The 26,980-nt window shown below is 40.2% G+C and overlaps 2 protein-coding genes across 4 annotated transcripts in view; one reads left to right on the top strand and one right to left on the bottom strand.

The window, feature by feature from the left end:
• Nucleotides 1-26,980, bottom strand: part of noc2l (NOC2-like nucleolar associated transcriptional repressor) — an 81,169-nt gene that overhangs the window by 25,913 nt on the left and 28,276 nt on the right. The gene's annotated exons all lie outside the window — the stretch shown is intronic.
• On the top strand, nt 38-17,191 carry klhl17 (kelch-like family member 17). 3 transcript variants are annotated; one of them, XM_049580795.1, is made up of 12 exons: nt 38-289; nt 2,736-3,000; nt 3,735-3,856; nt 3,977-4,198; nt 7,515-7,631; nt 7,775-8,006; nt 9,579-9,723; nt 10,080-10,247; nt 10,966-11,054; nt 11,218-11,291; nt 11,431-11,612; nt 14,757-17,191. In XM_049580795.1, exons 2-12 carry the CDS (start codon nt 2,787-2,789, stop codon nt 14,983-14,985), a joined length of 1,794 nt encoding a protein of 597 aa, XP_049436752.1. In that variant the 5' UTR covers nt 38-289; nt 2,736-2,786; the 3' UTR covers nt 14,986-17,191. The 3 variants fall into 3 exon arrangements, with proteins under 3 accessions (XP_049436752.1, XP_049436751.1, XP_049436753.1); XM_049580794.1 differs by lacking the exon at nt 38-289 and adding an exon at nt 308-1,053; XM_049580796.1 differs by lacking the exon at nt 38-289 and adding an exon at nt 310-1,053 and having other exon boundaries at nt 7,775-7,988; nt 14,757-17,190.

Below are 26,980 nucleotides of genomic sequence, written 5' to 3'. Positions count from 1 at the left end.
AAATTTAATTCGAAACTAAAATTGAAAGAAAAACTGTCGGCGAGCACGACAACCTCGAATTACACTGTCTAAGCAGAGCGTACAAGAACAAGCAGTGTTTTGATGCTGCACGTGAGTTTAAATTAAATGGTCAGCTGCATCCACGAGATACGGACAGCTGAGGACCCTCAGAGGAGAGGTTGTTATCTTTTCAGTCTGTAGTTTGTTTCGCTGCACAGCCACAAAGCTGGGCAAGCTTACAAATAGGAAGAAATCGCAGCTGTCACACCGACACCGACGACGGCTGGTGGTGAGTCCTACTTTTAATTCTTCCGTTAGGCATAGCTAACGTTAGCTGGTTAGCCATATGTAATGAATCGTGACTCAAACGGTCGTGACTTTTATTTTGTTTTAGTGGCAGCATGATGAATGCACAGTTTCCACGTATGTATCGTCTATAAAACTGGAAACGAAAATGAAAATCTGTCTATTCTAAAACACTGAGTTTATGTGCTGTTCGCAGTTTGTTTGATTTGTGTTCCGGGTTAATCGAGGCGGGGGGTGGCTCACACTCAGACCAATCACGGTGCTTCTAAGTCAAACCCCGCCTTTCGCGCCCGCTAAGATTTATTTATCGAACGCACTTCCGGACTCCGAGCAGACAAAAGGAGGCGCTTAAGGTCGTTTGTGTCACGTCAATAAACGAACATCAGTTGTAAATGTTTGACATTTGCGCTGAGGAAACAACTTCCTGTGTATTTCCACAGTGAAGCCTCTGTCCCACGGTGTCACGTATCAACAGCATGAGCACCGTTGGCACTTTCACCTCCGGCAGTTTCAGCTCCACCTTAACAAAGCGATGTCAGCTTTCATGCAGTTTTTTGCATTGACGTCAACCGCATACAGCACAAAACAGAGGCTTTCTCCATATTTCGTATGCCTGAGTCAGAATATGGACAGATAGCCGGACTCTGGGACCAGTTTTAAACCAATCTGACTGCGACAGCTGCTGATTTATCTCCCATCACTGTGAGGAAGACACTGCGTCCAAGGATAACCGCACCACAACCACTGGTAAAGACATGACACATCCATTCTCTCTATTGCTGCTGCTGCTGCAGCTGATAGCCGCTGTTATTCAAAATAGATGGAGTGGGGGTTGGGGTTTCTTCAAAGCACATAAGGAGGCAATATGAATAGAAACATCCTTCTGTCCAAAACAGATTACAGTGTAGCACTTGTGTGCCCAAAAAGATTGTGCATGTTTGTAAAAGAGAGTCTCTGTGTGGATGTCAGCCAAGGTTTTGAGCCAGAGAGAGGAGAGTAGATTTTAAGAGACAAGCCTGGGATGGACAGGACAAAATGCTTTACTCTGTTAGTTTTAGCTGTGACAATTGTGTTTTCACTTTTGCCCCCAACCTCCTGTGTATCCATGTCTCAGTTTGCAGCATTGTCTCTCCTTATTCCCTCGGGCATGAGAGCAGATTGTTCCCTCAGAGAGGAACATGGTTGGTCTGTTTTTGTGGCCCATTGTGTTTTGGAAAATGGGACCCGAAGCAAGTCGCCAGGCAGCTGTGGTGACATTTGAGATGGTCCTCGGTGGGACAGTGCAGACTATTTAGTTGAAAGAGCGCCTCTGAGCAGATGACAACATAATTATGATGCCTTTATGCTCAGTGAACTGTGTGTTTGGCTGGAGACATATGAAACTTAACTTTATCAGGATCCGTAACATGTTGTGTTTCAGCCTTAAGAGTCATGTTTCTTGGCCTTCAAACCGATCAGTATTCTTCATTGATGGCTGCCTAGTTGTTCTAATTAGCTTGTTTTATTGTTACGAAAACCCCTCTTTATATTTACAAACACAAATAATGCATTTAAAATGTAAAATGAAAAGCAAACCATCACTAGAGGACACTTAGGGAGACTATAAACAGCACATTATGTGGAAGCTCTCAGAAGAATTTGGAGTACCTGGCTTTAAACTTGTCATACCACTTAGCTTCTGCTCATATGCCTGTTTCACTGCACTTGTAAGGGATCGCAGCATCAAATTCAGTGTATTTGAGTGAAAATATTCTCTTTCTAGGCCTGTGATGTTTCTAATTTAGTTCTAGTCTGGTTCATCCAGTAGTTTGCATTAGCCCGTCCTAAATATTCATCAGACAACAACTTACAAGATACCGCCTGTTTATGGTTATGCAATGTTCCGAAGTATGTTCTCCATCTGAGAGCAGGGCGGATGAGAGTACAAAGGAAAAGACTAACTAAAGCTACATCCTTCTCTCCTCCCACCCTGCTTACCCGAGGCTGCAGCTGGGGTGAGGTTGGGGGGATTCACAGCTAATTTTAATGCAATTCAACTCCCTAGACAGAATTCATTGCAATTGGATAAACCAAGACTGTCCAACAGATGAGAAGCATCTGAATTCAGTTCAAGTAATAATGTTCATCTCCCTACCTTCCTAGTGTCATAATGTGATGTAATCAGTCTTGACACTGAATGTCAAATAATTAGGCCAGCCAACCTACTACACTTTGTAACTGTGCCGAGTTTTCTGTCATGCTGGTAGGCTTCTTGTCATCGCTGTCAGGATGGGTACTACAATAGCAACAATACAATGATTGCTCAGGACACCTGTCATAATACCTGCCTCCCAGCAGATCAGCTAAGCCTTCCCAGGTGAGACATTTTTCTACAATATGTTAATGACTTTGGTATTAATTGACACGAAAATGTTTTTTGCATGTTTCAGTTGCCCAGAGCGCGGCCCAGGCAAGAGCCCGCGACCGCCAGTTCAGGCACCATGATGGAGGGGGGCATGCAGCTGCTCAACCGTGATGGCCACAGCATCTCGCACAACTCGAAGCGCCACTACCACGACTCCTTCGTGTCCATGAACAGGATGCGACAGCGTGGCCTTCTGTGTGACATTGTACTCCATGTCTCCAACAAAGAGATCAAGGCGCACAAAGTGGTGCTGGCATCCTGCAGCCCCTACTTCCACGCTATGTTTACCAGTGAGTTCAGCTGTTGCTTGTTGCATGCCTGAAGACATTTCAAGCACCGACATCAAACTGAGTATCAATTTGCTCTGTTGCTCAGAATTTGATAACACAACAACTAGTGTGTGCAGTGAACGCCACCTCATCCTTTCAGCATCATCACTTCCTTCCCCTTCTTCCTGTCTGGGGCACAGGTGGTCAGATGAGGTGTGTGTGAGTCTCATATTTCCTCCCGACACTAAACCTTTGTGAGGGTACAATGTGTCTCTAGACAGTCAGTTGTCTGGCTTTGAGACTCAGCTGCTAGGCTACCTCTCGTCTGTCCCAGTCACTAATTAGCCCATTTAACACAATCTGCAGATCTTTCATGATCTTCCAAACAGCAAGCCACAGCTCCCCTGCAGATATTGTGCCTGCAATTTCTTCTAACTAATAATAAGTGAAAGAGAAACAAAAAATGAGAGCAACATTTTACTGCTGATGTTGGAGCCTCCTGACACAGAGTTCTGCAGGAACACCTATGTTGGGCAAGTGTGCATAGACTCAAGAATTTCAAGTAGTTCAACAACTTTGTTAAATCAACTGATTAAATGGACAGCAAAAGATAAACGTTTGACATTTGGCAGCAGTACTGTATACATTAGGAGCTGCCGCATGTCAGCATGACTTAACAGTGAGGCAGATATATCAGCCAGAGTTTTAGTGTTTATAACTCAGGAAAAATGTAACAGCTCTTCTTGCACATGCAGATGAGATGTCGGAGAGTCGGCAGACTCATGTGACCCTCCATGACATCGACCCTCAGGCTTTGGAGCAGCTGGTCCAGTATGCCTACACAGCAGAGATCGTGGTCGGGGAAGGCAATGTGCAGGTACGGTAAAAGACTTTTATAGAGATTTATAGACAAGATTGTTAAATTGCACTTTTCACTTGACCCCCATTCATCAAAGCGCAAACAGCGTACTTCCACCTGTAATTGCTCTCCTCTTAGACGTTGCTCCCAGCAGCGAGCCTGCTGCAGCTCAACGGGGTGCGGGACGCCTGCTGTAAGTTCCTCCTCAGCCAGCTGGACCCCTCCAACTGCCTGGGCATCCGAGGCTTCGCTGACACACACTCCTGCAGCGACCTGCTCAAGTCTGCACACAAGTATGTCCTGCAGCACTTTGTGGAGGTGTCCAAGACAGAGGAGTTTATGCTGCTGCCACTGAAACAGGTAAGGGTGATGCTTTCTGTGGCTCCTGCTGTGTCCTCTGCCAACTGCTGCTTTTTAAAAGAAGCACTTTTAATGGTGGCGTATCCATAATGGGAAACAGTTGTCAGATTTGTCTTCTGGTAATTGCGTCCTCAGCTTGTCAGTCACACCGGTAATTTGCTTACCATTAGATTTGGCAGCGTTGTTATAACCTGTCACCACAGCTATGGGTATGAAAATGGGTGTGAAAGTGGAATACCCTTTCAATGTAGAAGCCAGTGTCCACTGGACAAAAGCATATCTGATCCTGTTTACTTTGAGACAAATGATGAGAGCTATTATTACTTAAAAATGTCCTTCACTATGAATACATGATAGACAGTTATTCATTTTGGGCTCATAACTTGCTGCCTACTACTTTAATGACTCAACTTGATTAATCCACCTTATTGTTTAGAAATATTCCAAACAAAACATCAAAGATAAACACACAGTTATACTAAAGAGGCACTTAATTAAGTTCCCCGCATAGTTTTTTTCCATCACAGGCTGAAGAGCGTAGTAGTGGTTAGCACTTTCGCCTCACAGCAAGAAGGTTCTGTGTTCATTTGGCCAGCTTTGGGCCTTTTTGTGTGGATTTGCATGTTCTCTCTGTGCTAGTGTGACAGGTTTTCCCTAACGTCTCTTACAGATAGGCCCCCTCCCCCCAGTGGATGGATGGATATTGTTTATCACATTTTCCACACTATGAGCATAGCATCCTGTACATGCCTGTGTTTGTGCTTCACAATAGAGGCTCCCCAAGGGAAGTGGCCACAAGCATGCTGTTGTGTTTTCAGCATTCATTAGGAAGACCTCTCTTGTAACTCAAGTAGCTGCATCAGTCACATCTCCTGTGGTTTTATGATTCCACTGTGCTGCCATGGACTACTTTATCTGGCAGGTCAACTTAGCCATACTCTCACTTATTTATCAGCTGGACTCAGCAGTGGCAATGCCGTGGTTTCTGTCCTGGAAGTGGTAATTAGGCAAAGCCAGTGACGTTTTTCAAGGCTGCTGTACTTTTTATAGCGCTAACAGCATTGCTGATATCTCTGGGGTTTGAAGGAGGGTTTCTTTTTTTGGTTTGGACATTTTACCCTGACTATTTTCTGCCATGGTTTTTAGAAATGTTTAGATTTAGGTTTGCTAAATCAATATTAGCCATCTAGTGGGACTGCTGTGGCCAAAAGGTTGCTTGTTTGATTCTGGACAAGCATGACAAATGTATGAAGTGTTATTTAGTAAGGCGTATAACACCAATTGCTACATAAGAACCACTCAGCAGCCAACAGGTCAGACTGTGGTTGTACTGACAGCCACTTACTGTAAGTGTGCGTTGAGCAAGGTGTTCCTAAAAAAGATAAACCACGGCAGTTAAATTAAGGTCAAAGAAATAATGTAGGCACAATCTCTTATCTAAACTTATAAGGTAGGTCCCACCTACTGGGATCTACTGGCACTGGAAAATTGATTTACAAGTCTGATGTCAGAGAAGTTTTATTTGTTATTGCAGGAGTTAAGCAGGCCTGTGATTTTAAGTGTGAACATTAAAACACCATTGTGCTAACAGCTTGCACTTTTAATGGTCAAAAAGTGCTGAAGTTAAGTACTTCACAAACTTAATTATTTTGGTATTCTTATAATGTCTCTTGCTTTCAGTCTTTTGTTTCTTCTCATGTTTCAGCTTTTTAAAAAAAAAATTAACCTCACACTATCAGACTGCCACTATAAGCCTGGTAATTGTACTTTCCTTGTATAGGTGGGGGTTCGTGTCGATGTCTCAATAGCGGAGAGAACTGCATCATCTCTTATATGAAATGGCGACCATTTCAAACAATTGCCTTGCTGAGCCTTGCTGGGTGACAATGAATTAAAGTGTCGGTGAATAGAAATAACAAACAGCTGCCAGCATCACTCACCCATTATCTTCCTATCTCTCTAAGGACCAATCTCCACTGAAGAGATTGTGCTCCATGGGAGTAAAACCAGTACGGGAATAGAAAGCCCTCAGACTGAATCTGCCATAGGAGTGTGTGGGCACTGTCCATTAAAGCACTGAACGTTAAGATGCATAAGACAGATTAAAAATAAACAATTTTCTTTCCCTCATCTTCTGCCTCTCTATTTCCTTTGACTCACTGTCCTGTTCTGTCTGCAGCTGTTCTGTGTCTGTCATAAATCTGCATCAGAGCTGGGTTTATGCACTGGCTGCTCTAAAGGACTCACAGAACTGTGAAATATGCCCCAGATTTCTTTGCCTGTTCTGTGAAGGAAGTAGCAAGGAGTGGCAGGGTCGTGACTCATCTGCTTTGGTGATGCTTCACTAATGTAGCATCACATGCATGACATAAAGACAACAAAGGATGAACGCATCCTAATTTACTGTGTGTAGTGTATAAAGATATCCTAAGCACTCTGATGCAGCAGAAACTCAATTTTCATTCATAAATCACTCATTTCTGATGCTACACTACAAAGATGATGCACACACACACACACACATTTGTTTGAGGTGATGTGATGCAGCGTGCACATGCAGAGCTAAGGGAGACTGCAGGGCGGGGCGGTAGCAGCACCAGTGGCACTATTTCTCTGTGTGGCTGTGGATTAGTGCAGCCTGTTCCTGGGAGGCTGCTAACTGTTGCCCTGATCTGGCCAGGCAAGACAGCTGCAGCAGCTGGCCGCTCTGGCCCCACCCAGCTCTGCCAGCTTTGGGTTCATCTGGGAACAGCGCCAGTCAGCCACTCAGACTGCAGCACTCGTTGAGCCACACACACACACACACACACACACACACACACACACACACACACAGGCACACACACGGACGTAGTGGTAATTCAGATGTATCGCAGCACCACTACACACTTACTGACCTTATTAGAATACACAAGCATTTATGTGTGAATGTTAAATGGTTCCTGACATGATTTTGTTTCACTTTATTTTGAATTAAGTGATGCTATTTGATGAGACAAAACAGTGCGCTGCCCATCCCTTTCAAATATCAGTCTGGATAAACTACAACACATTAAGGTAGAGTGACGAGAGGCAACAGTTCAGCAGACAAAGTCAGGTACAACATGCAGGAACTAGTATTGTCTGTGGCCAACGCAATTCACTTCCTGTGTGTTGACATGCTTGATCAGGAAGATTTTAATGTCATGGTTTCTGTTTTTCAAACACTTCTCTGATGGTCACAGTTGAATAAAGGTGCTGTGAGTTTGGATTTGAGACAACTGCTCTTATAAATGATAACGTGTCTACGCCCATCTCCTTTGTCTTGCCCATCAAGGTGCTGGACTTGATCTCCAGTGACAATCTCAACGTGCCATCTGAAGAGGAAGTATACCGAGCTGTGTTGAGCTGGGTGAAACATGATATAGATGGACGCAGGCAACATGTACCCTGGGTAAGACTCTCTTACATATCTTATTTTGCCACACGCAATGTGTTTTTAGTTTGACTATGTATAAAAATACATCTCCATCACATTTTCTCCATTCCCCTCTCCTGATGCTAACACACCACCCACCACTGCTCTGCCCCCGTTAGCTGATGAAGTGTGTGCGGCTGCCACTGCTGAGGCGAGACTTTCTGATGAGCAACGTGGATACAGAGCTGCTGGTGCGACACCACTCAGAGTGCAAAGACCTCCTGATCGAGGCTCTCAAGTACCACTTGATGCCTGAGCAGAGGGGAGTCCTCAGCAACAGCAGGACGCGTCCACGACGCTGTGAGGGCGCCAGCCCTGTGCTCTTCGCCGTTGGTCAGTGTGCCCCTGAAGGTACCCACTAGGGTACACATAGGCCGCACTTCAATAAACTTTAGCTTGAGATGTCACTGCAAACATCAGCATGTTCACAGCTGGGAGATAAAAATACTGATATAATTATATAAGACAAGATATTGTTGGGGTTGGGTATCCAAATTTCTGAGAAAAGACACGTGTATTTCGATTCTGCTTATTGGTTCCTAGCTTTTGCATATTTCAGTCTCGCTCCAGAGTGAACTGCAGTGAGCATTTAACAGTCCATAGAAGTTGCAGTTATCTGCCAGGACCTGCTATGCAAATCTCACGCTACATCATTTGTTATACAGTACGCCACAAAAATATGCGATAAGAAACACTTCTGCTTACATCCTGGACCATAGCTAACCTCAGGAAGCCCTAAAGTTTAGCCTAGCTTCACTAAAAAAAAGATAACACCAAAATGCAACACCTGCAGATAAAGATATTTTGTGCAAGGGAGGAAGCATCTCCAATATGACCAAGCATTTACTTCAGCACGGTGTGAATCTGAAGGAATGCATCGTGCTTTGCTCGATGTGTTGTGGTCTCCCAGCCACAATAACGCCCCAGATACAGCGTTAACAGTAGCAATGTGTCACACTCTGGTACAAATTACAGATGAGCTGACATTTTGTATTAAAGGTTAACAAATTATGTCTTAAATTACATTATCATAATATACATATTCGTCTTAGATATGAGTTCAGAGAGCACTCCACCACCTTCATCCCCAGAGACCCCCCCCATAGTAACATTGCAATAACTCCTGTCACTAAATCCATGAAGGGGAAGATGAGCAAGGAGACAGTGGATTCATATCACAGAGTGGTGACAAGGTTTGTGGTAAAGTGGTCACATCCATTTGCTACAGTTGAGTCTCTTCAAGAACAAAGGTGGGCCACTTTTTATTCCTCAAATATCTGTTCTTTTTTCTCTCCAAAATATGTTGGAATTGAAACCAAGATTCAATAAGAACCAGATTTAATAAGCAGAATCAGAATCGATAAAATTGGAAACAATACCCAACCCTAGATATTGCTTGTAATTATATGCAGGATTTATAGCTGTCATAATAATGAAAATGTTTTCCAGGTCCTCATGGGTGCACTGCAGTAAAGTCAAACATTGGTTTAAACTCTCTTGACTATTAAAGCTAAAATGAACAGAAATGAACAATGAACTTTCTGGATTTTTATTTTATCCAGATTGGTATATGTTTCTTTTATTTAGAGGTCATAGAATTTTCTTTTAGTTTAGTTTAAAATAAAACATTGTGATATGTAATTTACTTAACGATATTTTGTCGCTGTAGCCTCGCACAGCTTCAAAATTCTGAACTAAACCATGTAACTACAATTACAGTTCATTATTTAACCATTAGAGAACCACAATAAGTGAACCCAGGTCTCAGCCAAAATCATCCCAAAACCCAACAACTTGGAAGAATTCCTCCGAAATTTTGGCAAACATTGACTAAAGTCACTCTTCTTTAAAGTATTAGCTTTTCATTTTAACTTTTACTGCTTGACTGCAAAGCATTTTCTCTGTTTGTGTGTGTGTCTGCAGGTGGTGGCAGTCTGTTTGCCATCCATGGAGACTGCGAGGCGTATGACACCAGGACTGATCGCTGGCACATGGTGGCGTCAATGTCCACTCGGCGGGCACGAGTGGGCGTGGCAGCCATTGGGAACAGGCTTTATGCTGTTGGAGGGTAATTTATGAGAATTATAGTGTTGACCTTTGACTCAAAACTCGTTAATCCACTCCACACTCCACTTAGTCATGTGATCTAAACATGACTCCTAAAGAGGAGGCTTTGGTCGGTGAACACATGAATGATTTACAGGTAAAATGATCCTGAGTGATGGTTATGTAAAAACAGCTTTCTCCCTGCGCTCCTGATAAGTTAAGTGCTTTCCTTAATGCAAAATGCCTTTTTAAACTTGACTCTTTTTCTACTACATTCATAGAGGAGATCACTCCAGACATGCTTCCATTTCAAAATGATCAAAAATCCTTTTTTTTTTTTTTTTTAAATTAATTTTATTCATATGCATGTCTCTTCAGGTATGATGGCACCTCAGACCTTGCAACTGTGGAGTCCTACGACCCCATCACTAACTCCTGGCAGCCTGAAGTTTCCATGGGCACACGGCGGAGCTGTTTGGGTGTAGCAGTTCTGCATGGCCTATTGTACGCTGCTGGAGGTTATGATGGAGCTTCCTGCCTCAATAGGTAGAGAGAGATTAACTTTTGGTGATGAATGCTCAACTTCTTGGTACTCATAAGCTAGATTTGCTACATTGTTTTATCTTGTTGCAGTTTTTTTTTTTTTGAGTGTTGTCTTGATGCTGTTTTCAAGGCCAGGGCTCAAAGACAGTTGGTCTACAGTAAATAGGGCAGCCTTTTTGTGTCATCATATAGAATGCTGCAGTATTGAGTCCTGAAACCCAGAAATGAGTTTGCATTTTTGCACTCCTGGTTCCTTCATCTTAAAGTCAGTGTTTTTTTTTTTTTTTGAATGGGTTTTAGTTAAATGCCTGAAAATGCTCAACTAGTGTACACAAAGGTAATATATTTTAATTTTTTGTTTACGACATAAAATATACCAGTAAATATTCCACTCATGAATTTTGAAGCTTTTACATGTCTTAAAAGAGGCAGTTGCTAACAAATGGCCAAATGAGACTACAGAGGTTGACGAGGACACAGTTTAGCCATTAGCGTTTTACCCCTGGTGATTGCATTTATGCCTCAACAATCATAAAAGTGGTGTTCATTTGTGAAGATAATTTCACTGAACAAAACATCTCAGTGTCATTAACGTTTGTTTGCCACAGAGCTTATTTTCTGCAATAATTCAAATTACAATGGACAATTCCCCTTTATTTTGCCCCCCCAAAGGAACCAGGGCGATGCTAACTTGCGGGTAACTCTGTTTCTTCTTTTCCAGTGCAGAGCGTTATGACCCTCTGACCAGTACATGGACCTCGATTGCTGCCATGAGCACCCGTAGGAGATATGTGCGAGTAGCAACTCTGGGTAGGAACTTGGCAGTAAACACAGTTTCATGAACACGCTATTCTACTATGTGTTTACGTTTCAGTGTCTGCATTTTAATATCTGAAATCTAGAGGGAGTTGCCACCTTGGTGTTTGACTGCTAATATTTACATTCTGAGTGAATACTCCCTTTTCCCCTCCAGATGGCAGCTTGTATGCAGTGGGAGGTTATGACAGCTCCTCACATCTTGCAACAGTGGAGAAATATGACCCCCAGGTAAACTGCATACTGTTAAATTTATTATCAAAGTAACTTGGTTGTCACCAAGATCAACTGAATATGGAGACAATACTGTACACTACGGATGTATATATGAACATGTGACCAACGCTCAGTCTCTCTATGTAATGAACAGAGCAACACATGGACAGCCATTGCCAACATGCTGAGTCGGCGTAGCAGTGCTGGCGTAGCCGTGCTGGACGGCATGCTGTATGTTGCTGGAGGCAATGACGGCACCAGCTGCCTGAACTCTGTGGAGCGGTTCAACCCTAAGTCCAACACCTGGGAGGGAGTGGCCCCCATGAACATACGCAGGTTAGTGTGAACCCAGAATTCATATTGGTACAAATCATCAAGTCCTGGGGCCAGATGCATTAAGCTGTGTAGATTCATGACTTAAATTGTGTGTTAGCACAACAGCAGAAATATGCATATGCATATTTTCATTAGATTTATAAAGCTGTGTGTACGCCTAATTCAGTTTTATCCCAGCTGGGCCATCAACGTCTTTTGACTATGATATTTAGTTGAATTTATGTAGTGACGTCATGTGACAAAATTCATTGTCAGCACCTCTAATGCCAACATCACATTGATGTAAAGTACAGATGGCATTGCTTTTTTGTTGGTTTTAAGTTGTTTAATAAACAAAATACAACATGGAGAACAAAACCCAACATCTGCAAAACATCATAGTCTTAATGTCCACACAACATGAAATTCTAATGTCTTTAGATATTTAAAATATCATCAACTCGATTTTCATTCTGGCAGAAATCTAATGTTTGTTCAAGGTGAGAGTTCAACTTTTTTCTAATGTCATTTATCACATCTGGTGCCAGCAGGGATAAAATGCTAAATCGTGATCATTGTGGTGCCGGATGCACATGCACTGGCCTCATTTTCACTCCTACAGTTTGCCATAAAGATGTTCACACGCCCTTAAACAGCTGTTTGCATATCAATACTTGTGCCTCTCCACTAGTCATTAGACCTGTCAGTAAATACAGCAAAGACTGTGCAATTTCAAAGACTGTGTCACTTTGGTGAGCAGCTGTCATTATGCACATATGCACTGCAGAGATAAATGTTTGACCTTGAAGACCCCCTTTGTAAGATGTCAGAGACAAGAGCCACCAAGGCAAGTAAGGAAGCAGCTTGCAGCCAAATGTCTTCCTTCCTATAATATCAAAGGAAGAGATGCCATTTATGAAGTTTAAAAGAAAATGAGGAGGCCCGTTTTCAGTCCTACATATGTGAGAGAGACACAGACAGAGTCAAAAAATGACAAAGGACCTGGGATGGATCCAGGAAATATAATTACACAAGACACACCTTAGCCAACTGAACCATCAGGATGACCTGGTTCTATTTCTCCAGCTGCACAGGTTCAACACAGTAATGAAATGCACTGGCCTCAAATGCACTGAACATTTTTCTTGAGGTCTGTCCAGCTTGTATCCTCCTTTTCATACTTCTTAACAAACATGTGACACCTTGGTGAGAGCGGTGGGGGATGAACTTGTCTGTTATTAGAAACATTGCTGTACCCTCAGTTTTGCCTTAAACTAAGTAGAAGATAAAATCTCTTTTGAAAAGCTACAGAACAAAGTTGTCTCTGTGGAGCTTGTCAAAAGGATATCCCTGCTGCAATTATTTTGCTCTGTGGAAAATCTTTACTCTTCAAGGCGTTGGATTTGGGGCATTTGGATGTCTTTCTTAACGCCTAAACCTTCTTACGGCATAAACATCAAATGACCTATTTTCCACAACAGTCAGCTCTTTCTTATTTCTCAGAAGATGAAACTTGTCCTGCGGGTGACTATCAAAGCAGACGTGCATGCACACACTCACAGCATCGTATTGATACAAGATCGGCATCAGAGAGGGAGATTAAGAGATGTAGCAGTCTTGGTTTCGAGGACACATCAGCAGATTCACTTGTTCCCCAGGCTCCTAGACACGCACACACACCTACACACACACTCACACACTGAGACTCACTTTGTTGTCTGTGAGTCAGTATATTGTAGGAGCAGGGAAACCTGACAACAGTTGACTATGCAGCCCCATGAATAACCCATGTGTTAATCAGCTGTGTGGCTTTGAGTGCTTTTCTTATCCAGTTGCTGAGAGACTCCATTTACACAGTCCAAAACATCACGCTGTATTCCCACTAATATATAACTCTCCTCAACAATCTGACACATGTGCCAATGTAAAAATATTGTAGAAATACTGACTTGGCCAAAATCATTTCACTATATTGTGATAATGATCAGAACTTGTGAAAATCAACACTCAAGAGGCTGGACGCAATATGTTTTCAGGTTGTCCGTACATCCCATTCTGGTGAACTCGATATCTCAGGAACAGTAATTTCTTTTTGGCACGAATGTCCTCTTGGACTCAAGGATGAACTCATTACAAGTGGGTGATCAAAGGTCAAGGTCACCGTGACCTTGCAAGACATGTTTTTGGCCATAACTCAAGAATTCATATGCTTATTATGACAAAATTTTCAACATTTTGCACAGATGTCTAATAGTATAAAATTATCGAGTGATGATATTTTTAAACCAAAAGGTTAAAGGTCAACTTCACTGTGACATCATAATGTTTTGCAAAAAAACAAAAAACCACCCTTTTCTGGCCATTACTCAACATCAAAACTCAGGAACAGAAGGGGAGACATTTGGTCAGACACTAATTTGGTGGTACTAATTTTGGGTGTTGACCTTAAACTTTGGTGATTTTACAGATCTTTTGTGCTGTCAGCTGGAAGATGTGTGTGAGGCATCCATGTTTTGCCAAAAAATACACGTAATTCTTTTAAGGAATTTAATAAAGGTCTTCACTACATATATGTGTTTGGACAGACATAAATGTAAACTGCAGATTGACTGGTTGGAGGCATATAAACATGAGGTAGTAATTCTTGTTTGGATTGAATTCCTTTTGATAGCAGCATAGGATACGTTGTCTTTTTTTATTGTCCCAACAAACCATTAATATTTCCACTGGTGTACTACTTAAATGAATAATTATATGAAGTTTTAGTCACGTTCTTGGTGTCCTCAAACTGTGGATCACTGTGTTCAGTATTCATCACTGTGATATCAGTGAATATCTCAGTAATTGTGTCATCTGTATGTCTCACATCTCTTTTTTCATCCTTCACTTTTTTTTACTCAATCATTAATAATGTTCATGCAGTGGGCTTACATTTTATGAATGTAACATAAATCCCACACTGCGTCCTCTGTAAATTAACAGGCGCTCGATTCTATCGGCACTTTGTAATGAATCTAGTTCACTAAAGTGAACAGAATGCATAGCGGTTATTATTCTTTCCTATTATGAGCCACAAAACTGAATCCTGATGTGGTGTGTTAAAAATCTGGCTGCACAATGCATGTGAAATTTCTATACTGAATTATATGTTTCTTCTCCTTCCAGGAGCACCCATGACCTGGTGGCTATGGATGGCTGGTTATACGCAGTGGGAGGTAACGATGGCAGCTCTAGTCTCAACTCTATCGAGAAGTACAACCCGCGCAGCAACAAATGGGTCGCGGCCTCCTGCATGTTCACACGGCGCAGCAGTGTGGGGGTGGCTGTGCTGGAGCTACTGAACTTCCCACCACCCTCCTCACCCACCCTCTCGGTTTCCTCCACCAGCCTTTGACACGGGGTCACCGCTTGGCTGACCTCAGCCTCTGCTGCTACAGCCCAGACTGGCTCTGGGAAGAGACGTAACTGCTCGGTTTGACACAGGGAGTAGGAGGACAGGAGCGGACAGGTAATAGGACTGAGGGAGGAGAAGAGAAAGAGGGGAGGTGTGGCTAAGGCTCCTGGCTTGGTTAATACGCAGTACCCTCCAGAATTAGTGGCTCTCTTGTTATAGGTTCGCCATAGTTTAAGAAAATACACAACATGTCATGAACTAAAAATCAAGGCAATTTTTTAAAAAAAATTGTTGATGTACAAAAGACATGTTCAACACACAGCTATTAATTTTTCATGAACAGTTAAGGACACAAGATGATTTATGAAAAATTCATCAAGATTTTTATTTTGTGGTCAAACCAATCTGGCTGGTCCTTACCAAGTTTGCCATTACTTCTGGACTACACTGTATCTGTTCTGGAAGCCTGAAACTCCACTGTACAGCTCCACCATACAGACACCAGCTCCCACTCTCCTCAAGAGTACAAAGATGATCCCGGATGTTGTAAACAGTGACCGATCTTTCCTCAAGCTCCACTTTTTTTCCCACCACTCCAGTGTTTGACACACTCCTCGTGAAACGTGGTGGGCACTTAATTCTGTCATGTGAAATGTAAATGTTTTTGGTTTGATGTTGTCCTTTGCAAGACTTTTTCTTTTGATGTCAGGATTTTTTGCAATAATGTACAAAAAAGAGAAACTGAATGATTTTACTTTTGGAATGTAGCTTTTTACTGGGTGTACCATGCATGTTTACGTATTGGCATTGACTCCCAACAGGAGGATAAAATGTTGTAGTGCTGCTAAGCCACACTAGGTGGCAGTAAGAGGCAATGTTATAAACCCTTCCCACACTGCAATTCAGCATGGACACTGACAGCATCGAGACGTTAGGCCCTCAGAACTGTATATGAGTTTAAATCCTTTTTTTTATATAAACACAGAAGAATTATGTTGAACTAAATGTATTTATAAAAATGTATGAATTCTAATATATTCTGTTTTAAAGATGCTTAGAGAAGGAAACAGATCAGACATATGCCTATTTAAGAGTGTTTTTAATATATTTATTTAGTTGTGTGATGCGCATATCGTCAATAGAAATGACAAAGAGAATGTCCAAGTGTGAAAGTGGTATCAGTCTCCTGGTTACGAGGACTGATTGTTGCATTTGATATGCAGCATTTCATTTACATTTCTTAATGTTTCTTCACTGCCACAAGCATGATCTCACATGAAACTGTACCTTATGTCTGCTACATTTGTGCAAAAGGCATTATTTGCTTGCAAACCTGTTGATCAGACGATGAAAGGACTCTGAATTGTCTTTAATCCTATGTAGTGGACATGGAGGTGGATATAATCCGTGGACACATTACAGTTTAAAATGACATTAAAGCAGCAAGTACTGGTTTACCTACTGTATATCAACACTTGACACTAATGAGTAATGCTGTTGACACTTGGTGCTGTCATATTTCCTTCCGTACATAATCAAGTGTGGTGTCTTGTTATATTACCTCATTGTTGAAATGGATCCAACTCTGTTGCAACTAAAAACAGCTGTAAAATTAACTACAAATATACTGGCTATAGAACGTGTGGAGGGTGACGTAGGAATGTCACCGCTGAACTTGCATTGTTTGATATAAATGGATTACTTTGAGTCCTCTAGACTCAGTTAACACCTGGGTTCAGTTCAGTTCATGTGTAGCGCAGTGATACTATTTCAGACTTCTGAGAAGTTGCCTTTTTTTTCCTCCTTTTTTTTGAAGGATTTCGTTGATCCAGTTGTGTTTATCTGAAACTACCTTACTTTTCCTTTGTTAGAGCAGACCCAGTAGAATAGGGGCTGTGATGGTCTTATGGAGATGCTGTTATTCTGTAAAGCCGCTGTGAGTCAGGGCCGGACTTTAAGAGAAAGGCACACAAAACCACACAAGACTTTGGCCTCAATTCTGCTGATTGAACTGTAAATACAAAAGTTGCTTATCTTAAATCCGTTTGTGCAATTTCAATGTGACTGTAGCTTTTTTTTTTTTAATTTTAGTTTGTGTTCAATGTGGTGATATTTGTTTATTTATGATATATTTGTTATTTATGAGAAACTTTAAAATATTGAATTTTGCACTATTGCGAAATGGAGCAATACAATGTAAAAAATAAAATAAAGATGTTTTCAGATGTGATAACTGGCTGGACGTCTTTGAACACATGTACACACAATGGGTGGGACAAAATCTTAAACATATCCTGCAGGTTTTATCCCTGCAACTGCTAAAGTGTCTCACTGTACTCACTATATTCCACTCTGGATCAGAGAAGCAGCTAAATGCCCAGTGAAAACACATACAAACAAACACAAACACATTCGGTTGTGTTGCTAGCACTGTTTGTTGCTAGGCTGTTGCTTGGTGCCTTCCCAACATACTCCTCTTTCATAGTGATCCAAGCGGACAGCTGAACACTCTCACTTTACCCTTCTTGACCTCAGTCACATGGCATTCACACCTGTGGCTGCCTCTGCATGCACTCAAACCTATCAACTCCCACTCTCTGAAAACGCATGGAAACACAGGCCAAATATACACAATAGGAGAGAACAATAATACAGATAGAGTTGAGTATCACAATATTATGTTTTGTGATATTGTACTGATTCTTAAAATCACTGTATTTGTTTTAATTAATAGTTCACATGCAGGATTTATGGCAGTATGTGTCATGTTTAAACCCCTGACTTCTCGATCCTTCAGTGTTGTAATCTATCTTAAGCCATTCGATTCCTCCAATCCAAAGTAACAACTAGCATGTGACAGGGACTGTGACAAATACAAATGCAGATCCCACCATTCTGACTGCATAAAAAGTCAACTTTTTTTTACTCAGATTTTATGCATATGTTGGCGTATTCCTTATACTAACAGTTTTTCTAAAATCTGATTTAAAAAAATGTAATAAAACGCTTTGCTTACAGTCTTACAATATATCACAATATACTGCACCATAACCCCTGTAATATGATACGTATTGCATCACCAGATTCTTGCCAATACACAGCCCTAAAGCACAATGCAAAGCACTGACAGCTTTGAATGGGAGGAAGAATGGCTAATGGCACATACAGCTGGCTGAGCAGTATTTTCTATTTAGGACACCAGGAGACACATCTGTGCATGTGTGTTTGGAGCTTTGCTATACTTGTGTGTGACTGCAAAAATAAAAAAATGTTTAATGGTTGCAGAAACTGAAAATTAAAAGGTGAGAAATTCTAAACACAATTTACAGTGTCAGATGAACGATGAGAAATGTTTCCAATTTTCAAACCTCTAACGGATTACTTAATATGGTTACTTGTTTTACTGCTAAGAGCTAGATGAAGAGACTGACACCTCTCTCATGTCTTTAAGATAAATATTAAGCTACAGCCAGTAGCCAAATGTCAGTGAAAACACTGGATACTACATGGGATACTAGCTAGCCTGGCTGTGTGAAGGCAACAAAATCCACCCACTGGCACCTCTGAAGCCCACCAAGGTTGTAAATATGAGAGTGGTATCGATCTTCTCATCTAACTCTCAGCAAGAAAGCAAGTAAGTGTATTTCCCAAAATGTCAAACTATGCTGTATCATTTTATGTTTTCTGTCTGTTATGAGAGTGATGAAAATATACTGGTGAGTTAGTTGATCCTCTTAATTATGTATTTCATTATTTAACAGTTTTTTATGAGATAACATGAAACTTAAAAACAATTAATATAAAAAACAAAACAAATCAAACACTTCTTCATTGTCCAAATATGTAATCTGTTATTAACATGTATAAAATCACAAAAATAGGACTGAAAAGATGAAAATATTGTGGGAAAAGTATGCATGTGTTTGGATATACAGGTATGCACAGACTATTGTCTTCGCATGTCTCTGATTGTTGAAACTGTGACTCATCTCCACTACAATGAAGATACTAATGAGTTTACAACCTGTCTGCATAAATGTCTCTCAGCATTCCTGCCACTGCAGCCTCTCCTCTTTCCCCTGGTGTCAGCCTCTGCACAGCCCTTATCAGGCCATGGAGATGCTGTCACCCTCTCTGGAAGGACTGACTTGTCAACTGGGCCACTACACCTACTGTGAGAGGCCATACACTTTTTCACTGACCACTTCAGATAAGACCGGGCCTGAAATGGAAAATGTCTCAACCCCATCAAAACTATTTATGACTGTGCAGCTCACGGGAGTGTAAGTAGAAATAACTTGGAAGGCCTTTACGCTCAAGTACAGACAAGAACAAGGGGTGTGTCTGACGGCAGACCTACAGAGGGTGGACTAAATAAGAGTAACACTTAACAGCACAATAGAACGTGACGCAAAGCAACTACTGTAGATCACAGTTTAAAAGGAAGATACACAAGTGAGTTATTTTGATTACAGTATCAATAAATATTGTGTGTCAGCTTAGAAAAAGGTTTAACAATCCTTGCAAAAAACATTTTGAGAAGATTTTCAAGGTAATGGAAAGCAAAGAAAAGGTGCTAAATGGTACATTTTTAAATCAGTGCAAAACCAAAATATAGGAAAATGAAATTTATGGAAGGTGGCTAAGGAAACGTTTAAAAAATCATCATGTGCTGAACACAAAAAAGCAGCAGTTTGTAAGCATCACACGGTAAGTAAACTAGACCCTAAACTACCAGTCATAAACTGAACATTGATAGTCCTCACAACTAGAGCCCCACGAATCTATCTGTCAACCACTAAAAGCAGTCGATATTGGCCTAGCGAAGATAAATCAGTACTCTTCTACTGCTGCCAATAGCCTTACAACATTCCCAATTTGAGAAAGGGTGAGATTAAAGCAAGTCAGATTTTCCCTGTGCCTCCAGGCCTCCAAATCACTACATCCGCCCCTGGTAATAATCAAAGCACAGAGTGGGTGGATGACACAAAGACAACAAGCAATGCATCATCATATTAATAAATATTTCCATCCAAAGTTTGATTAAAACTGAAACTAAAACAGCATAGTCTGAAGAAGTCTAAATAAGTCGCTTTCAACCACTTAACAGTTTACTGTTTGTTAACGCAGATACTTTGGCGCTGTGAGGAAAAGCTGTCTTTGTCTGCCTCTCTCGGGTTGGACTGAACCAATTCAAAGGGTGGTCCAAGATGTGTCATTTTCAATTTATTAGGCCTACTAGTTTTTTCAGTTGGTGAATATTGTAAATTTATTATTAATGATGCTGATGGTGAGGATTGTATGATGATAAATTTATTTGTAAAAAGAAAAAAGTGGGGTAGCAAAACCATTACTTTGCTCCCCCTCACTGAATAATGGGGATGCACTTCACTCTACTTACTCTATCAATCACACACCTTTGCTGCTTTTACGTAGGTGCCACATGAAGTGCCTAAGGCGTTATAAGCTGTTTCTATTGAATTTCAGAGTTCCAAGGAAATGATAATCCTTGTCTAACATCACGTCACAACACTCCACTGTCAACCTGAGGAATTGCTCACTCTGTTGTTTTCCATAGTGAAATTGATAAGATCAACTCAACATGTGACTTCCACTTTTCTTACTGTGCGTATATGTCTGTATTTGTTACCTCAAAATAAAATCAATCTTACGTTTGGTCTTTTCACTAGTTTTCTATGATCATATAAACTTGTGGTGTGTCATAAAAGGGATCTACTGAACAGAGAAGTTGAATTAGTACATCTGACTTTGACTGATCTTGCCTTCAAAAGAGGGTCAGGCTCCAATTAAGATTCCTTAATGGTCGTCCTGTGTGAGAACTTTGGCACGTCAGATTCTCTGTTGGACACCTGATGTTGGGGGCCTCAAATCCAGACTCCGTTTTAGTGGCCCGAGGTGTGACTTTAGCACCACAGCTCTCACCCACTGAGTCTGGATAAACACAAGCGAGTGATTTCTTGGGGAGAGCCAGAGTTCAACCCACCACACATGGAGGGAATGACATTATGAAACTAGCACTTAGGTCTCCTCTTTTGAACAGATGTGATGCATCTAAGAAAATGAAATGGTCAGTTTAAACTTAAGAAGACCCAGCTGGGTATAATTTACATTCAGTAGGTACAGTTACAAATGATCTGATTTAAGAAGAAAGGGGCACAATTACATACAATACTGTCATAGGCACAGGCTGAAAAACATACTAAATAACTATGTCTTTATTTTTAATGGTAAACCATGTGGGCTATTGTGAGGAAATAGCTCATTCAGGAACTCTGAGCACCGCCATATGAAATGCAATGGAGGAAAAAAAGAATGGACTGTTTGTCTTTTAGATATAGTGTTGTTTTTGGCAAGGCACCTGGTATTTCCCCTTCCCGTTGAGCAATGTGACACAAATCTGTAGGAGTGGGATCTACAGTAGTACACTTACTCACAAGGTGAGTTATCAAACAACAGACACATTTTCTGCTAAGACTGAAATCTCTAGCCACACTAGAGTCCTTAAAGGTTGCTTGAAACAAGCTAGCTCATCAAATTCCACGTAGATTGTCGAACCATGACTTACAAAAACTTCTGAAGCTGCTCCGAATAAAGACGTTCCAATGCCATTTTTTCCCTTTCTGCATTATCAGCCAATACCAAATATCAATCTGATGACAATGCGTTAACAAAATTAAAAAGCTGTACACTACTATCCATGTATGGGTGTGAAATGATTGCTATCATTGTTGCATGGTATGGATCAGGTTAAATCCTCTGTAAAACATTAACAAATAAATACAGAGAATGAATGCTTAGGACTTTCTTTTATGATCTCATTCGACATTTTGCTAACAGCCAACATTACACTGTTTACCATAAATCAATCTTTCACCACTCTTAAACAGTAGTTGCCAGTGGCTGCTCTGCACAACTTGTTGCGTAGTTTATTGTTTTAGAGCAACAGTGAAGAACTGAATCTGGGAAAACTGTCATTTTTACCCAGCTGTTAAACTACTTTCAAGGCTATGAATAAATCATGTGGTATGGAATTGGTGCCAGTATTTTAGGCAATATTGGTATCGATATTGGAACAACTTCCAAATAGCCTCACTTTAAAGATGGTCCAAAAAGTGTTATAATAGAACATAAATGGGGAAAGCCTCGCAAACTTTTAGATAGTCCCCCAATGTTAGTCATGATTTTGCAATTGGTTGTGCACAAACAATGATGCCAGTGGTTGTGTGAAAAAAAATACAGCTTTGAAGAGAACTTCCCATCCGCCTTCTCACCCCTGGTTTCAGAAAGTACAAAACTGGTCAGATGCAGCCCCCTCGAATTCTGTCATTAAAAGGGTATAAGGGGAGGGAGTTGAAACCAACGGACTTCCTATGACTCATAAACCAGAAATCAAATTGTTGGATGGTTGAGAAATGGAAAGACAAATTTCCTTTCCCACTTGTGGGGCAAAAAGTTTGACCTAAGATAGGCCCCAGAGTGGTGTGCCAATAGTTTTTTTCTAGAATGGTAAAGGTAAGACCCGCTTTACTCTCCCTGTGATTGGCTAGTACTCATTGCCTTCATTAGTTGGATTGGTTAGGTTTAGGCATGAGGAGTGAGGTTGGTAGGGTAACAACATCAGCATAAGAAAAAACTAGAATTTCCCCAAACCGGTAGAGTTGCAGTTTACATGCAAGTCTGTTCAGACTTGCATGTAGCCATGACAGGAGACAATGCTTTAGTTATGGACGCTGCTGAAAAGAGGCTACAAATTCTAAAGCTCTTATACCTTACATACACATTTTCAACCTGGCAGCACAGAAGATCTACACAATCACCACAGTTTCAAGATGGGCACCCAAGATTAGTGTTGACAATTCATTATTTGACCAAATGCCTGCCTTTCATTTCCTTAAATATTACGTTGAATAATGAACAGAAAAGTGTTTTTGCAGAACACAGTGAAGTTGACCTTTGGACTTTTGAATATAATGTAAAATGTCATCACTGTTAGACAGGATAGATGACGAAGACAGACAAACACAAAAAACTCACAAGAGGGAATCAGATTCTGCCTTCAAGGGTGAGAGGGGTTATATTTTCAAGGAAAGGAGAGACGACAAAAGAAGATTATTTTTATCATTATCATTATTGGTGTAAAATGTAGAAATCTTAGCGTTCAACATTAGAGTTAAAAAAAATCTTATTACAAAGTACACACGGTAAAGCATGCAGGCATCATGTTAACAAGTTAACATTGAAATGTTAACAAGTGAACAGTTATTGTATAACTGTTCACTTGTTAAGGAAATATGTTAAAAGAAATGTGAGTAGCCATTTTGGTATAAGTCAGTGTTTTTGTTTTTTGCTGTTTTTAACATTGGCTATTATGGCTACATTTCTATCACATTCACTCAAGGAAAGATAATTTATCAGCGACAACAGAGACATTTTTGACCTCTTTAGAAAATTCAAATAAGCCAATTGGGATAAATTGGATTAGTTTCATAAGTCACAATGTGTTTTTGTTGGCCATGCCTTTACTCCAATATATCCCAACTTGTTGGAGGTCAGCTGTTTCACACATTGCTTACTAATGTGCTTCTACATTCTGTAAAACAAACCCTACTCAATGGAAATCATGTGAGTGGCAGATATAACTCAGTGAAGTGGAGGGAAGATAAGAAAACATGTTGTCTATTTTATCTGTCTTCATCTACTGAAGTGATAAACGACACTTTCTTTAGTCATCTTTACATCTTGTCAGTCACTTACCAAGATGTTTTATGCTGTATTAAGTTACCTCAAATTCAATCAGTATTCTTTGATTAAAATTTTAAACATCTTAATAAACAAGTTTACAACGCAAATTAAACCAGGGTCATCTTTAAGGACACCAAGGCGAAAATGGAAAACGTGATTTCTCAGAAACAAACTTGAAATTCTTGAAACTCTTGCCTATAACATAAACTATAACATTATTGTGTCATCCAGGAGAGTCCAAAGTTTTCATGTTGGGTAACACTGAGGATTTCTTCTTAGGAAAGAAATGAAACGTGGACACAGAATGGGGAAAAACACCCACTTTGCAACTCTATCTGACCATTAAAAAACAAATATTTTTTTTTAAACATTTTGGATGGTATCTCTGACTCCTTACTAAGAGGGATCCTCTGAATCACTATTGTCCTAGCCCTGATCTTTTTTAAATAAATTCATTTGGAAAACCATTTTACTGAGTAACCAAACTGATTACATTGTGATCACTGTAAACTTATGTAATCATTTCTATTTCCATGAAAGCACTGTTTGTGGATCTTCGTGGAAAAGCCAGGAGATAAACGTGACAATACATGCAGCCAGCATGATGACTCACATTTCTTCCACATATTTCTTTAAGGCACCCTGCCAACTGGAAGAGGTAACCAGGGATTTTCTGCTGTGAGGTCAATCAAGTTTCAGTTACATTTCACGTCAGGTACATGAAACAGTTTTCACCTACATTAAAATCATCAGGTAGGATGCAAGTCTTTCCCAAGAATTTCAACATTTTTTGCCCAAGGGAGCTAAATCTGGTACAAAACTGACAGGTATAAATCTGCCCTATAAGGTGCTATCTTAATTAAGCTGTATGACATAATATTTTTTTGGTCCAGATATTCAAGATCCCCCAAATTCATATATAACAACTATATAGTGAAGTAAATAAATAAATAAATAAATAAATAGCTCTTGGTATAAGTCAATGTGACCAAATGACCAGTTTAGGCTTGTTTTTATTATTGACTGTCATGGCTACATTTCTATCACATCCACTCAAGGAAGGATAATTTATCGGTGACAACAGAGACATTTGTGACCTCTTTAGAAAATTCAAATAAGCCAATTGGGGTAAAGTGGGTTAAATTTAATGTGTCGCAATGTGTTTTTGTTGGCCATGCCTTTACTCTAATATATCCCTACTTGTTGGAGGTCAGCTGTTTCACATGTTGGTAACTAATGTGCTTCTGCTTTATGTATAACAAACCCTACTCAATGGAAATCATGTGAGTGGCAGACGTTAACTGGAAGTGAAGTGAAGGGAAGATTAAGAAAAACATGTCTATTTAATCTGTCTTCATCTACTGATGTGATAAAAGACACTTTCTTTAGTCATTTTTACATCTTGTCAGTCATTTACCAAGATGTTTTATACTGTATTTAGTTATCACACAATCAATCAGTATTCTTCTTTGATTAAATTCTTCGATTAAATTAAAACTTGTCATGGCCCATCAAACAGGGTTCTAAAGAACAATAATACAGCATCTGGAAGGCTGGAAGGTGAGAACGACTGCTCTATAGTTTGTTATCACAAGCTGATGACTGTTTCTGCCTCAGGTGCATCCGCTTTAACGATCCGGCTGAACAGGTTGGCCATAGCTGACAGTAAGCAGCACACGTTTCATTCTGACCTCAGCAGCTCACCACAGACTATGATCTCACTAATGAGCAAACACAACATGATCATGAGGGTTTGACTCCTCTGTCTGATTGATAAGACCACTTGTCACTGTCCGTTAAAGGACACCTACCTGGAAAATTACATGCTTTCCAGTAAGTCATGAGTGTCACAGCCTAAAACCTATGAACGAAATTCCCAAAAGGTCTAAAGGGAAAAGTGAAAGATAAAGTGTAATTTGATTCTGTCAGAGGTTTAACTTTTCAAGAAATTCAACACAGAAGAATGAATCAATGTTGGCACCATGAAAAAAAAGACCCTGTTCTTATTTCAAACACCCATTTGGTCGCCCCAACCACCGCTGGAAATGCCCTGATGTCTCGCTAAAAAAGAGTCTTTTTTTGTTGTTGTTTGTTTCACGTCATCCACCATCCCCTCCAGTTCCCCCTGACATGTCAGCTTTCATATATATGTAATCTAAACTACATCACTGTAGAAATGTTGATATGCTACGTGTGAAACGCAAAAATACTACATATCCATGGTTTGCAAAAATGTACAATGCAAACATTTTCCTCTGGTGACTCAGCTGCTGACTTTACACAGTGTTGGCTGTGTTATCAAAATAAATGTTCTGTTCCATTATACAGTACATCCCTTGGGAAGAAAATGTAAATACAGAGGGAGATTTCAACTACTAAAAAGCAACCAAAGTTTATTTTAGGCTGGTTTGTTAGAGTGAGTTTAATTTTTCAGGTGGTGGGTATCTCATTCAGGAACAAACTCCTTACAAGGCAAAGGGTTTATGCAAACAGCATATATTTGCATATACCTCTTATGAAAATTAAAGCTTTTGAATACACACACATGCTGTTTAAACTATTCTCCTTTCCCATCCTACTGACAGATGAGTACCTAAAGGAAAATATTACCCACACTTTTTCATGGGAAAGATGTCTAAAAATTTTTCTTGACTTTTCAAGGATCCATATCACAACATAAAACACAAGCAGACCTGTATAGTATACTTTATGCCAAATGTTAACTGTCGTATGAAAATCAAATTAAAGTAATATTGCTTTACAAGCACTTACATCATTCTGGTATTGGCTTTAAAGCACGATGGAAAATGGAACCAACTGCAACATCAGTGTATTCTTAATGCATTTAATTATAAACTCATTTTTGGATGCAAGTCTGAAAAACAATGCATCAGCATAAGTATGCAGGCATACTGTATGCCTTTTAAGCTTTTCAGTACAACCCATAAATATAATTTAAATTAATATGCCCAGTAAGCCTTTCAATACAATTTATCAGTAGCTTAATTTTAATGCATTTTGCTATTCAACTCAATGCTGGCTATATTAGCCATTAGCTTACATTGGTAGATACATTTATTATGAACTGCCTCCTTGCAAATAAACAAATAGGACTTACTAAAAATGTAGGTTACAATTAGGATAAACAAGATGTGCGTATATACTGCCACTCCAAATGACAAGCACACTTTGATTTCGTTTTAACCATTTGGTTATTCAGTGTCCAACGTGC

This window comes from Epinephelus fuscoguttatus, linkage group LG7 (genome assembly GCF_011397635.1).
Source record: "Epinephelus fuscoguttatus linkage group LG7, E.fuscoguttatus.final_Chr_v1".
NCBI classification, from domain to species: domain Eukaryota; kingdom Metazoa; phylum Chordata; class Actinopteri; order Perciformes; family Serranidae; genus Epinephelus; species Epinephelus fuscoguttatus.
Note: the sequence above shows the minus strand (reverse complement) of the source record. Positions and strands in the feature narration are given on the sequence as shown.

Coding starts and splice junctions, on each gene's coding strand:
- klhl17 (XM_049580795.1), top strand. CDS start 2,787: ATGATGGAGGGGGGCATGCAGCTGCTCAACCGTGATGGCCACAGCATC. Junction 11,055..11,217: donor TGTGCGAGTAGCAACTCTGG/GTAGGAACTTGG, acceptor TTTCCCCTCCAG/ATGGCAGCTTGTATGCAGTG. Junction 11,613..14,756: donor GCCCCCATGAACATACGCAG/GTTAGTGTGAAC, acceptor TTCTCCTTCCAG/GAGCACCCATGACCTGGTGG.